The sequence below is a fragment of the Pituophis catenifer genome, unplaced genomic scaffold, assembly GCF_029215685.1.
Source record: "Pituophis catenifer annectens isolate HBS135680 unplaced genomic scaffold, rPitCat1.0.hap2 SCAF_3, whole genome shotgun sequence".
In the NCBI taxonomy this organism is placed as follows: Eukaryota; Metazoa; Chordata; class Lepidosauria; order Squamata; family Colubridae; genus Pituophis; species Pituophis catenifer.
Genome location: NW_027256883.1, coordinates 125,345,121 through 125,359,763, shown reverse-complemented (window position 1 = coordinate 125,359,763; position 14,643 = coordinate 125,345,121). Strand labels below are relative to the sequence as shown.

At 35.9% G+C, this 14,643-nt stretch overlaps 1 protein-coding gene across 2 annotated transcripts in view; it reads left to right on the top strand.

Moving 5' to 3' along the window:
• The window catches only part of NTNG1 (netrin G1), a 261,252-nt gene that overhangs the window by 209,709 nt on the left and 36,900 nt on the right, over positions 1 to 14,643 (top strand). Inside the window, exon 5 of one of the 2 annotated variants that reach the window (XM_070939339.1) lies at positions 11,376 to 11,543. The exons of the other annotated variant lie outside the window; for it this stretch is intronic. Within the exon in view, the coding sequence (XP_070795440.1) occupies positions 11,376 to 11,543 (168 nt within the window). The remainder of the gene's footprint in view (positions 1 to 11,375; positions 11,544 to 14,643) is intronic. 2 annotated transcript variants of the gene reach the window in all.

The following is a 14,643-nucleotide window of genomic DNA, read 5'->3' as shown; positions in this document are numbered from 1 at the left end:
AATAGCTTCTAAGCTAAACAAAATGTATTAGCAATTTGTTGGAGAGCTAGATTGGAAAAACTGCTGTCTTAGTCCTTGATCATAGGAAAGAAATTGAGACTGTCCTAGATACATAAATTACTCGCAGCTAGAATTGTTTTAATCATGGGTTCTATATTATATTTCACTGTTTCTTTCCATGCCTCTTGGAGAACTGCTGTCGGGTTTGTCCCAACTTGGTCATTTAGAAAGAAAGAACCTTTGACTGCATTCGTAGTGAAAGGAATACTTGTAACCAAATAGTTACAAGATAAAAAAAAGCCAGATGTGAGGTTTTGGCACGAAAGCTGTCTACTTACTTTCCCCTTACCCAGGTTCCCCCCTCCTAACTATCTCCCTTGTGGCCAATGTTTTGATAACAGCTTTGAGGTTTGGCAGCCTCAGTGATGGTCCGCATTCCATACCCATGGTTGTGACCTTGGGGTCAGTCAGCCAATATCTCTGGTAGGCACTTGAGATGGTTTTGGTTTCTTTGTCCTCCCTCCCTACTTGCTAACTCCCTCCCTCTCAGGATTCATGGCAATCTGGCATCAGAGAAGCAGTGATGGGGCAAAGCAGGATGGCAGGACTGACAACTCCAGTGCCATACTGGATAAATTAGATCCAATCTACTTTGCTTCCCATGATATGTTTTCTTTTTACCAGAACTACAAAAATCTACCAGTGTAGATTTTTGTATCGACTGGTGTAGAACAAATTTGTGTTAATGTTAAATGGAGCCCGCAAAAAATTATTCCCAGTTATCACAAGCTTTCATCATTTCAGAGTATTTTTATTCCTGTGGTACTTAAATAATTAAAAATCAGACACATTTTTAATCTACTGCAAATTATTGAAATTAGCTATCTACACCCTGATTCTGCAATAACAAATCTTAATCCTACAGCTAACCAGCAAAATTAGTATTGAATTCTAGATTGAATTATTTATTGTTCAATTTATGAAAGTTGGTCAGTGGTGATAATGAGAGAAATAAGCCTTTGCAAAACACACGTGTTGTATCATAAATGATTGTAAAGAATCTCAAACTATTATTTGAAAATGCTATAAAGCTCTTGAGCAATTAAGCTTGTTTTGTAGCAAAAGAACTCGGCTATCAGCCAAAGGATTAAGTCATACTGTTCAGGTTAGGTTGCAAAATTATAATTCAATAAATGTGTTGCTACTCGAAATGGATTACATTCTTTCTGAATGCTTATACAAGTGATTCATCACAGTTGTAGTTACTGAAATAGGGGTTAGTGTTGTAAGTTAAATAAGTAGAGATCTATCAGGGGAAAATGGAATTTCGTTAATTTTAAAGAACAAAACTTTAGTAAGAAAATTACAACTACATCCAAGAGGATACATGACAATGATTTAAAAATCGGGGGGGGGGAATACTGTGTGTCTGCAAACTTTGAAAAAGTTCTTCACATAACTATTCAAAGAAAGTGAGAAAACCAGCATGTTTCTCTCCCTTTCCATTTGTGTGGATAACATTAATACAGGTAGGAAATACTAGGCTGTTTTCATGGTCTTTGGAATATAAACCAGTTGTCTCTTATCTTGACAAAATCTGCTAGACCTCTGGAGGAATGTTATGTTCATATTTGTGTGTAAATACCGCTCTTCTTCCAATCTATCAAGTTTCTAGCAAAGTTGAACTCCAATTCATGCAGAGAATTATACCCAAAATCTATTTTTCAATATGAATTAAAATTGCACTAGCATAAAAATACAATATATATGTATGCAACACACATGCACACACATTGTACAATATAACAGCATAAACACAAAAGACCCAAACGGGTGTGTCAAATTAATCTTCCTATTTTAAAAAAATCAGTCAAAACATGATCTGCTCTAGGGCATAACCTTCCAAATACCTGTTTTTGGTTATTCCAGATTTAGCCGTGCTTGCTGTTTTTTCAGACCAAAGTTGCAATCCCCAAGGGAGGGAGAAATTCTTGCATTCATATATTAGCATTTCCTATTTTGTGACAAACATTGCATCCTATAAATATGGAAGAAGGGCAAAATACCCTAGTTAAAAGATACATATTAACACAAGGTTACTAAGCTCTGGAACCATGCAGTGAGCAATGGAAGGAAGAATTCTTCAGCTGAATCTACTTTAAAATAAAACAGCAGATGTATTTTCTGCAGCCTCAAATATTTTTGATACAGCATTTGAGTCGGGGGGAAAATATTGCTGACGATGGCAGGGAATGTTCAACTCGGTTTACAATGCGCTCGCCACAGTTCTTATAGCAAAGCTGCCAATGCATGATGCAATGGGGTGTTTTATTTTTCAGATGGCTTGTCATTGAGCTCGACACTGATTTTCCTTTTAAAAAAACATTTTCTTTAATTTCCTTAATTTCATATAGTAAATGAAGAATTATTTTTCCAGAAAAGGGCTATTAAGTGTTTCACAAGACATTTGTTTCCATGTATAATTTTGAACAGGCCGTGGAGAACTTGCAGCTCTGGAGCCTTGGGTAGGTCTTGCCTTAATTTCATTTCAGAGCTCTGGCAAAAATCACCTGTCTTGTTGCTAGTAACCTAGATGGAGATGGGGGGGGGGATAAAAGGAAGAAAACCCAAAAAGAGAGAAAAATAAGAGACTGGGAGAAGAGCCACTTTAAGTCTTAGCATTATATTGGGAATTATACCCTATTTGCACAAATGACTTACAATGTCTGCTGTAACATATCCAATGAAATAAAAAGATTGTTTAATAGGCAGTTTCCTCCTTAACAAATGTCTGAAATCGTACTTGCAGCACACGAGTTTTCTGCTGATATTTCTCAGATACTCTGAGCAACATTCTTTTTTTTTTTTTTTTTTTTTTGAGGCCACTAACGGTAACATTGAACTTCTTGCTTGATCATGTGCATTTTGGATGTTTCATGCAGTGATACGATTTCAATGTTTTATCAAAATAATGGAATCATATTGACATTTTGAAAGCACAGCACAGTTGCCTTGACAGCTCCCAGACAGCCTGCCCCAAATGAGCATCTGTCATTCATAGACTGGAAGTATTTCTGCTATTTTGCTTGGTGTTTTTTTTAACTTCAGTATTTTATATTTATAAGCAAGTTGGTGAAAGATTGCAGTTTTATATAAGTTATGCTGTTGTTGGCAATAAATCATTAGTTATGGCATGAGAACTACAGAGACACTTTCAGATTGATTAAGAAAAAAAAATGACCTTAGATTTACCCTGGGGGTAGATAATGAATCAGAATGGCTGTTACAGAGCTGAAGCAAATTAGGTCTAATGCAAAATTTCTAAGTTGATAATGAAAATCAGATTTGTTTCTCCCTTTGTAATGCACAGGGAAAGAAAGCGAATGATGGAGATACTAGGGAGAGAAATGGTGTAAAGATGCTTTTTTCCCCCCTTAATTGCAGCATAATTAGGAAGGAGAAACACAACTGCCGCACAAAGTGAAACAATCTGGTCCATAGCAGTTAAGACAGCTAGGAGGAAATGAAATCCTTTATAACCCACTGTCCTCTCTGCAGATATCAAGAGGAAACAGTGCTAATATGTAGGGGAAGGGGGAGCCTCCAGAAAAGAAGGTGTGTTTGACCGACTCACATAGAAAAAAAATATATAGTCCAGGTAGCTTCTTTGAAAAACACAGATTATCAATTCTACTTTCCAAACTTTATGTTAGAAAGCTAGAGATCCAGAAGTTTCTCATAAATGCAGATATTAACTTCTGGCATTACTTGCAGAGCTAAGTGGAACAAATCCAACAATTGCTCTCATTTTTCTAAAAGGACAAAGTGCTGACACTCCTAGAGAATATATATCTTATCATCAATCTGTCTGTCTGTCTACCAGTATCTATCTATCTATCTATCTATCTATCTATCTATCTATCTATCTATCTATCTATTTATCATCTATCGTATCTATCTATCTGTCTGTCTATCTATCTATCTACAATATCTATCTATTTATCTAGTATCCATCATCCTCAGAAAATTACTTGCTATTTCTCCTTGAGTAAGTAATGCAATATTTATACCTCTATTAGAATTAGAAGTTCAGATCCTGCTCAGATTTCCAACACTAAAATGCTTGAAGACAAAATACTTTGATATAAATACTCTGCATCCAATATTTCCTTACAGTTCAGGAGATGGTATAAGAATTTCTTGGAGAGATCTGAGTGGTTGTAGGAGTATCTCCATAACTAAGGAAGCCATATTGCAGAGGTGTCTTGGATTTCAGTTTCTATAACTGAAAAACCCTGCATTGTCACATTGCCATGTTTTCTTTTCATTGCTTGCTGCTTTTAATCTAAAGAATTCTTTTTTTACTAGCTATCTTAGCACAGGTTTTGTTATAGAAATAGAAATGTGTTTACATTAATTCAATCATTTAAAAAGAAGACAGAACTGAGGGTTTCTTTCCTGAAAACTAAACAGGTTTTTTTCATAGTTATAGATAATAATCTAAGTGGTTGGATTATACTCAGCAATATTTTAATAATTTACTTACAATTAAATTTTCTCTGCCATTTTCCTGCCCAACTTATTTATTATTCTTGTGATTCGTATACCTGCAGTTGTGTCATTTGATCTGATGGTCACTTTTATTAATGACTCAGTTTTGTTATTTTAGAGACGCTTAAAGCAATATGGTGAAATTTATTACTGCCTCACTTTCTTTTGAAGACTATATTTTAATTACCTCCTGATTTAAAATTACAGAACAGATTGTTGTTGGTTGGCAAAGCAATGGAAATGGTTTGCAATATGGCTTTAGAATGTGATCAACAGGATTGAGTGTGGGTTTAATGTGAATCATTCCAGAACGACAGAAAGAAGTTACTTAGTAAGAAAATGCAGAATCTATGGGTGTGGGAGAAATTAGAATGAAATTGACTTCCAATATTTGATTTTAATTTAAAAGTTCTGATGTCCCTACTTTCTCAAGAGGCAACTTGGACTCTGTTTTTCCTTGAAGATGTTTCACTTCTCATCCAAGAAGCTTCTTCAGCTGTGACTAGATGGTGGGGAATGGAAGGATTTATACTCCTTGCATACAACTGGACATTTGCATTCTTTTAGAGAATTGTTGAGGCCAAAATCTTATGTGAATGTATTATTTAATTTGGAAGGTCTATGGATATTGTGGGCATGGAAGGGAGATTATAAAAGCCCTGAAATATATCTTTAGTTGCTCTGTAGAAGTTCTGTAAGAACTTGTTTATCATAATAAAATCAAATAAAGTTGCTCTTTCTTTTTCAGCTACTTTTTTACCAGAATGGCTTGAAATCATTGTCTATTCATGCAGATCAGAAGCTTATACAGTAATTGGCTTGTGCTCCATTTTGTGCATGTGTCTGTCACACTCTATTTTCCTAAATGGGAATATTCCTATTTCCATTTGATCATAAATACAAATGGGTACAACTCACTTCTTACATCTGGGTGAGGACCAGAGGTGGGTTTTAGCAGGTTCTGACCAGTTCTGGAGAACCGGTAGCAGAAATTTTGAGTAGTTCGAAGAACTGGTAGTAAAAATTCTGACTGACCCTGCCCCTATCTATTCTCTGCCTCCCAAGTCCCAGCTGATCGGGAGGAAATGAGGGTTTTGCAGTAACCTTCCCCTGCCACGCCCACCAAGCCATGCCACGCCCACCAAGCCACACCCACAGAACCGGTAGTAAAAAATTTTGAAACCCACCACTGGTGAGGACTGAACACCCTGTGCATACCTCAGACCAGTTTATTGTCATACTATAGGTAGTTCCAGTGGTGGGATTCAGCCAGTTCGCACCACTTCAGGAGAACCGGTTGTTAACTTTCTGAGCAGTTTGGTGAACTGGTTGTTGGAAGAAATCATTAGGGCAGAGAACCAGTTGTTAAATTATTTGAATCCCAGCACTGGGTAGTTCACAAATTATGTTCATAACTGAGCTCAGAATTTGGGTTGCTAAGCAAGGAAATTGTTAAGTGAGTTGTGTCCCATTTTTTACCACCGTTGTTAAGTGAATTGCTGGAGTTAATGAATCATGCAGTCACTCAGCAAATCTGGCTTCCCCTATTGACTTTGCTTGTCAGAAGCTGGTTGGGAAGGTTCCAAATGGTGACCACATGATCCTGGGATAGTATAACTGTTATAAATACTTGCCTATTATCGAGGGCACAATTTTGATCACATGACCAGGAGGATGCTACAACACTTGTAAGTGTAAACATTGGTCATAAATCACTGTTTTCAGTGCTGTTGTAACTTCAAATGGTCACTAAATGTCACATTTTTAAAAAAATTCCCAATGTCATATTTAACAGAATAACAGAGTTGGAAGGGACTTTGAAAGTCTTCTAGTCCAACCCCCTGCTCAAGTAGGAGATCCTATACTATTTCAGACAAATACTTCTCCAACCTCTTCTTAAAAACCTCCAGTTTTATAGTACCCACAACTTCTGGTGGCAAGTTGTTCCAGTGATTAATTGTTCTAACTGTCAGGAAATTTCTCCTTCATTCTAGGTTGGTTTTCCGCTTGATGGTTGTAAGTCAAAAACCTATCCACATTTTCCTTACATTTGCAAAATATTACAATGACTCCCATGTCTTTCCCCCTCCCCCCCCAAAAAAAATGATTTAGACCAAGATTTCAAAATTTGACTCTTGAAACTATTCAACACTCATAAGAGAAAATGTTCCACATAGTGGTCAGAACAATTGTTTGTTTTCCTATTGCCACCCATATTTGTTCAGAATTTGCTATGAGAAAGGTGAGGAAGGGCTGACAGGATAACATAGGAACCATCCATTGGTGGTATTGTCTTAAAAATAAGAGAGAAACAAATTCCACCAGTTTGTAGTGGGAAGAGCATCAGATAAGCACTGCTGTCATTCATATCTTTATTGTTCTTGCCTTTGTACTTCAAAAGTCAATTGTACCAATTGCCAAGAGACACTGACCATTATAATTTGCTAAGCAGCTTTACAAATTCAAAGGCAGTGGCACTTAATTTAGCTTTATATTGAATGATCCCAGTGTTTTAAACTGAAATGATTAACCAAACCTCTCTCCTAAATTTGTACAGCAGTGGTCTGTCAGCGAAAACACTTCAGTCTCTTTCTGTATTATCTGCATTAGTTCAAAGGCAGTAGGAATCAGCTGCCATTTCAGAAACAGTTCATTGGGGCTATTCTGTCATTAAAAAATGGATATGATTGATCAAATCCCTAGCTATAAAGTAGAATGGGGAGCATGACTCTTACTTAAAATGTTTCAATTAAGACATTAATGGTGGAAATTCGGCAGCTCCAGACTAATATTAGAGATATGGATGGCCTTGTGTGCCTTACTTCCCCATTTTATAAATATAAAAACTTGCTGGTTAGAAAATAACAATTGTTAATGGATCATATTTGAGATATTAAGGGAGGTACATGCTAAACTGCTGATGAATACGTTGATATATTTGCTTCCATAAAGATGATCTGTGACACATTGCATACAATAAATATGAAACATATACATATGATAAATGAAATTTGTGAACATTTCATTCTTCGTTGATAAATTACAGATACAAATGGGTGACAAAAATCTGGGTCTCGTCTTATTATTTAAATGTAAGTCAGTAATTCTGATTATCTCTTTAGACGTATAGTTCAACAATATCTAAAAGGTTAGAGAAGATAGAACTAAAATTTACTAGGCAGAAGAGGTGTCTCCTGGTAGTTTACAACATTTTGGACTGTGCATTTCCAGCTGAGTAATCTGTCCAAATCCACATGACTCCTTTCTTGCAATAGTATGAGAAATAGATCCTACTGATTTTGAATTGTGAATTTCCTGGGCATCTGTGATCAAGTTACTCTTCCTTAGTCTTCTATGAAATTAAAGATAAGGATCTGGGTACAGTCCTGGCAAAAAGTTATGACCATTGTTTTGAAAGATTGTGGAAAATCTGCTTTCTTGTATCTTGTGTTCTGTCTGATATGAAAGAGAGCTATGAAAAGTATGAAATGTGCAGCTGTCAGCTCTTCAAGGTAGACTAAACTAAGAAACCAATGCCACAGTTCAGAACTTTCTTTACTGAAACTACTTTATCTTCATGAGAACAAAGGAGGGTCTTGTCTGAGACATTTTCATTTACGTTTCTGCTTTGGACTTAGGTTTCTTTTATCCGAATTTTGCTGTCCCTCTACCCACTATTATAACATCGATTTTTATATAATATGGCATAAAGGGTATCAAAGCCACCACATGCATGGAAAATGTCATTATTTTCTTTCTTTCTGTTTTATAAATTTCATAACCACAGGTATTGGGCTAAGATACTTTTTATTTTTTAAAAAAACTTTGTTGGTATGAACTGAGATTTGTCTTAACTGCAGTGTTCTCAATTCATGTTAATTTATGAATGTTATATACAGCCCATCTCTCAGCTGGCCTCCACACATTTATTCTGATTTCTAGGAAATAACCTGCTATGTATTTAGTGCAGTGTGTCATGTAATGTATTGCACTCCAATGAATTAGTTTATATATTGGGTTTTTATTTGGCCTATTAAGGGAAATAGTGGATATGATATTACAGGACAAACTTTACAGCTTCAGTAAAAGTGTGGACATTAAATATCCACTTCTTTCTTTTTCAGTGGAAGTAACTTTAATTCCATTCATTCTCATTCATTATGGGAATTTTGGTGAGAACAGCCAGGTTAAACATGTGATGAGAGGCATTGGACATGAAGGTGGAAATAAAAGTAATCATATCACATTGATCTCTCTCTCTCTCTCACACACACACACACACACACACACACACACACACACATATGTATATGTGTATGTGTATATGTATATATACACATATACATTGTATATGGTTGACTCAGCCTTCCATCCTTCCGAGGTGGGTAAAATGAGGACCCAGATTGTTGGGGACAATATGCTGACTCTGTAAACCGTTTAGAGAGGGCTGTAAAGCAGTATATAAGTCTAAGTGCTATTGCTATACATACACACACGCATATATATTCACTTTAAGCATTCTAGTATATAACCTAAAATTATATAACATTTATGAGCCGCAGTGGCACCGTGGTTAGAGTGCAGTACTGCAGGCTACTTCTGCTGATCACCGGCTGCCGGCAGTTTGGCAGATCAAATCTCACCAGGCTCAAGGTTGACTCAGCCTTCCATCTTTCTGAGGTCAGTAAAATGAGGACCCAGATTGTTGGGCCAATATGCTGACTCTGTAAACAGCTTAGGGCTGTAAAGCACTGTAAAGCAATATATAAGTCTAAGCGCTATTGCGGTACACCCTCTTTGCAAAGTGGTAAAATAAAGATTATCGTTAAATCTAAGTGCTATTGCTAACATAGATAACCTTTAAAATAATGTTTTTAAGGAAAAACTGATAAAAGCACCCTCGGACCAAAACAACAAAATTAAAATTATTTATTATTTATGTGTTAGGTTTTTATTCTGCCTCTCATTTAGGAGCTGAAGAGGGAATGCATAACACTCTGTTCTCCCTTTGAATCTCACAGTAACCCTGTAAGTTAGTTTGTACTGAGAAAGAAAGAGTGTGTCAGCCCTTTAAAGTAATCCAGACAGGAAGCCAAAACTATAAGTGTTAATGCAACAGGTAGTCCTTGCTTAGCGACCACAATTGGGATCGACAGCTCGGTCAGCAAGCACTGCAGCTGCTAAATGAAAAATCATGTGACCAAGAGGAGTTTATGACCTCCTTTCCCATTTGGTCATTAAGTCAAACGTCATCTGAGCATGGCTTCTGCATTTTACTTCTGCATTCTCTATTAATGTGCTTGTTGCAAGCCAATTGCAAATCTCCCTTCTAGTGCACAGCACCCAATTCAATTCAATTCAAACCTTTATTGTCAGAGTACAATATGTGTACAATGAAATTGGCTGAGCCTCCCTTCGTGCAGCCCCCCCAAACCAATACAACTCACAGTGAAAGACAGTAAAAGAAAATGTAGTGAACATGGGATGCTGCAATGATGTAAATCACAAAGCTATTTTTTTTACATTGTTGTAACTTTGAACCGTCACTAAACAAGGCAATCAGTAAGCGAGGGCTACCTGTATCTTTATTATAAGGTTGGAATAACAGATTCTTGCAAGTCTGAAAGAATTTCCCCCTCCTTCCTGCCTTTGCTTTCCAGAAAACTAAGAAGGGTAGAGAGTTCTTTAAAAATCCCTCCAAAGACAGATTAGTACATAGTCAGTCAATCTGGATATTTTGGTCTTAAACTCTAGTCATAGTTCACATAGCCATAAAATGTTCCTTCACAGAATGCTCTAATCCAAAACAACCCCTTTGTAAAGTCTTGAGTGGTCTATTTCAGTTCCATTCTATGATGGAACATTTTATACTTCCTTAGCTCATAGCCTTTTGAACTGAGCCCAGGAAAGAATCAGGGGCATTTAAGGACAGACACAATAAAAATCATATTTCTGGTCTTCCTTAGCAAGCGAGTGGCTGTATTTTGAACTGATATCCTTAAACAAAGACAGACACATTTCAATATAGAACCATAATTAGTATTACACATTACTGGATGATTGTCATCAGGTCAAAAGTTAGGCCTAAACATACTTGGTGCTTTCGCTGGATAATAAATACTGTATACCCAATCTTTGAAAGATGTCTGTGGAGATTCTCAGTCACCCAGGTCATGGCTGTCCCAAAGGTGCTTTTTCAAAAGGCAACTGGACTTTCTTTGCTTTGCTTGAAGATGTTTCGCTTCTCATCCAGGAAGCTTCTTCAGATCTCCTGCAAAATGGAAAAAGCGTCTTGGACGAGAAGCAAAATGTCTTCAAGCAAAACGAAGAAAGTCCAGTTGCCTTTTGAAAAAGCACCATTGAACCAACCTCTTTGAAGATGACCATGTTGCTACCTTTTGGAATATATTGCATTGCAGTTGTCATCAAAGCAATGTAAAAGTAACATGAGAAAATCCCAGACATGTATTGACTTCTGGCAAAACTACCAGAGTTTGTGTTACCAGAACTGTGCACCAAAACTAGCAAAAGGCTTACAACCATAAATGCTTGGCTCCATTAGACCATGACTAGATGAAGCTATCCTCAATGCTGTGATATGGATATTTCATCATTCTCTCCTGCCTGAAGAGAGATGCCATCTTCATAGCCCCTCTCATTGTCCACGTATGCTACCATGATGTTCATGAATGTATTGTCCTGCTGCTCATTCATAACCTGCTCATATGTCATAACTTTTTATTTTGAGAAAAGAAGAACATGTGAATTGCTGAGAATCTACTACAGAATACCCTTTTGTATACATTTTTGTTCTTCCTTGCAAGACTGTGAATGCTTCGGCCACTCCAACCGGTGCAGTTACATCGATCTGCTCAGTACATTCATTTGTGTGAGCTGTAAACACAACACTAGAGGGTACCACTGTCAGTTGTGCAGGCTGGGCTACCACAGAAATGCTTCTGCAAAGCTGGACGATGAAAATATATGCATAGGTCAGTTATGTTCTAATTCTGGCATTTTGTTCTCTGCCTGTTTTTAGCCATTTAGAATCCATTGGTACTTAAGTAAACTGTTTCCATCTTTTTAATTTTGCCAACTAAGCCAGAATAAGCTTTTTCAGTGAAGATCTGTGATTAAATATGTTTGATTTTAAAACTGAATTCATAGCTAGACTAAGTAAGAAGTTTATGTGATTATGAATGGCCGTGATTAAATATTGTAGATATTTCTTCATTTTGTTAAAAAAAATATTTACTGGTAGTTCAACTATCCTCTTTGGGTTTTTTTGAACACCAAGGCAAAGCTCAAATTAGTAGATTAAAACCTGCTATTTTGAGAATTTCTGGTGTTCTTAGAGTTTGATTCTGTGTATTAAAATATATTTATATGATTCACACATTGCAGCACAGACATATAATTTAATCTTATATAATAACACACATTTAATTACTGCAAATTGTGAGCATCAGGTCAGATAGCTTCATAGTAACATGAAATAAATATCAGTGTATTGAAACAAAAACCATATTTACTCATTACGAAGTGGTGTTCCCAAATAAGTCTTGCTTCCCAAAAATCACTAGCTATAAATGGAGAACAAAAGATCTTCATTTCACTGAAATAAATAGAAGCTGTTGAAAACCAAGTGAATGGGTAGAAGTGAAAATGGCTGCAGATTATATAGATGTCTTTAAAGATTAGTCTGAAGATTAGCAATATTTTGGAGCGGAGCTGCCTGCCTGCTGAATTTGACCTGTTTTGTAGTCACTTTCCTCTTTTCAATAAATTCTTCCAGTATTTCATCTGCATCCAATTTCCTGCCATTTCCTTTCTTTCCATTCCTAGTGCAACTTCTCCTTAGCTTTATGACCTTGTTATTCATTTCTCCTAGGAACAGAAGTACATAAATTTTTCTGTGTGCGCGATTTGTGTGGGAGACGGAAAGGTTGCTGTATTCAGATGGGGGAATCAATTAATTTTATAAATCGGGCTCCTTATTTTCAAGTAATACTCTTAATTAATGATCATTCATGCTCTTAGCTGGAGAGTAGGACATTTGGCAGATGCATACATATATAAGTGTGTCGTACGTGCACATCTTACAGGAGAGGGTAGATTTCCCAAGACTGGTTTCAGCAGGGGTTGACACTCATAGGATGACAAATATGGAACTTACATTTTTCTGTTCATTTTCCTGCTACCTTTTATTTTTTATTAGGAACATCTTAAATTTAGGGTTGTCTTCCTTTGGAGCAAGTACAGAGAATGCAAAATTATTGCTTTCTATCAATAAGCAAAACATAAAGTCCATCTCCTTTAAAAAAAAAACTAGTTAAAAAGATGACCAAACATATTTCTTATAAAACACTTCCCATCACTGGGTTTTTCTTGGTTTTTTGGGTTTTTTTTTTTTTTTTTTTTTTTTTTGCATCACTAGACACACAATGCAAAGAGGAATAACATCAAAAGAGAACCATTTCACATATGATGCATTTCTAAGTATCAAGATCACCTAATTATAGAAACAGAGTCATTTTCTATATGAAGACCATTTTAGGATAGGTAAAAACCCTTTCTCTTGTTCACCATCAGGACTACCTGATTATTATTTCTACAAGTCAGTGGTAGGTTGCTACCATTTCGCCACTGATCGGGCGAACGGATAGCGGCGGTGGCAGGAGACTCTGCCCACCCGCCCGGATGCGACGGGTTTTGTAACCCACCCCTGCTACAAGTATATATGATGAGCTTCATATCCAATGTACAATTTACCTCCCAAAAGAATTATCTATGTAGAAATCCAACTTGGAATTTGTCGCATGTTTGATAACTACCTGGTTTTTACAGCTACAGACAGAGTCAGGAAAGTTTTCTAAGCAATGTGATATAACTATTGGTGTTATTGCCACTATTACTTCTACTACCATTCTTATTATCATCTTCATCCTACCTTCTGATCTTCTTAGACTACTGTATCTAACTGGATCAGAAGATCATCTGGTCTGCAATCCTGCCATGAATTTAAATCAGTGATCATTATTAGTTATCTAGTCCTACTTCTTGATATGACAGGATTCTATAGACCTATGTGGAATATAGTGCATACTTCTTTGGAGCTTGAAATAAAATGCTATTAATTAAATGTAGTGTAATGGAAATCTTACCATAAAGCATTTACACTTGAGCTATAGACCACCACTTATCTATAAATACTGGCTAGGAATCAATTATATATTTTCAAGTTAAACATTGACTCTTTTAAGGATACAGATTATTAAAAATATAGCATTCTGTTGATTTTAAACAGCAAGTTTCTTTTAAAAAAGATCTCTTCAAGATATTCAATATGACTTTTCAACTGTACATCAGAAAATTTTATTCGATATTCTTTATGAATGTACTTTAATTACACCATTTCATGCTTGGATTATAATTGCACCTATCACTCCAATGCATTTTATTGCTTCTAACAAGATTCATTATTGTAGCTATTTTTAAAAAGGTATTTTCTACAATAATCAGTAATCTGCATATTAAACAAATTGATGAAAGGAATCAAGATGTAATACACTTTCAGATACATAAAAAACAACAAATTATACTGAATTGTGGGATGTTTTATCCACAATTTCCAAAATGAGGGTAAGTAATATTTTTAAAAAGTATCTTGTTGAATTAATTGATTCTATACAAATATTAAGAAATATGACAACCACTTTTCTTGACCTGGTCGTTGCAATGCATATTCAAGCATAGTTGAAATAGAACGCTCATCTACTTATTACTGGCTAATACAAGTGAGGCTTATTGGCTATCTAATTCTTAGCAGGAAAAAAATGCACCTTCATCTAGCAATAGGAGAGAAGAGTTTATTCTTTCAAGCTCAGTAATGTTGAATGTGAGGAAACTCCTCATATTTAAGGTAACAGAAGATGCAATTGTTTCATAACATGAAGCAATTTGATTTAGATCTAATCCAAACTATTCAATTTCTGATGAGGTATTCTGATTTGTGCCTCCTTTCCCATATAAATAAATAAATAAAATAATAAATAATTTTATTTCTATACCGCCCTTCTCCCGAAGGACTCA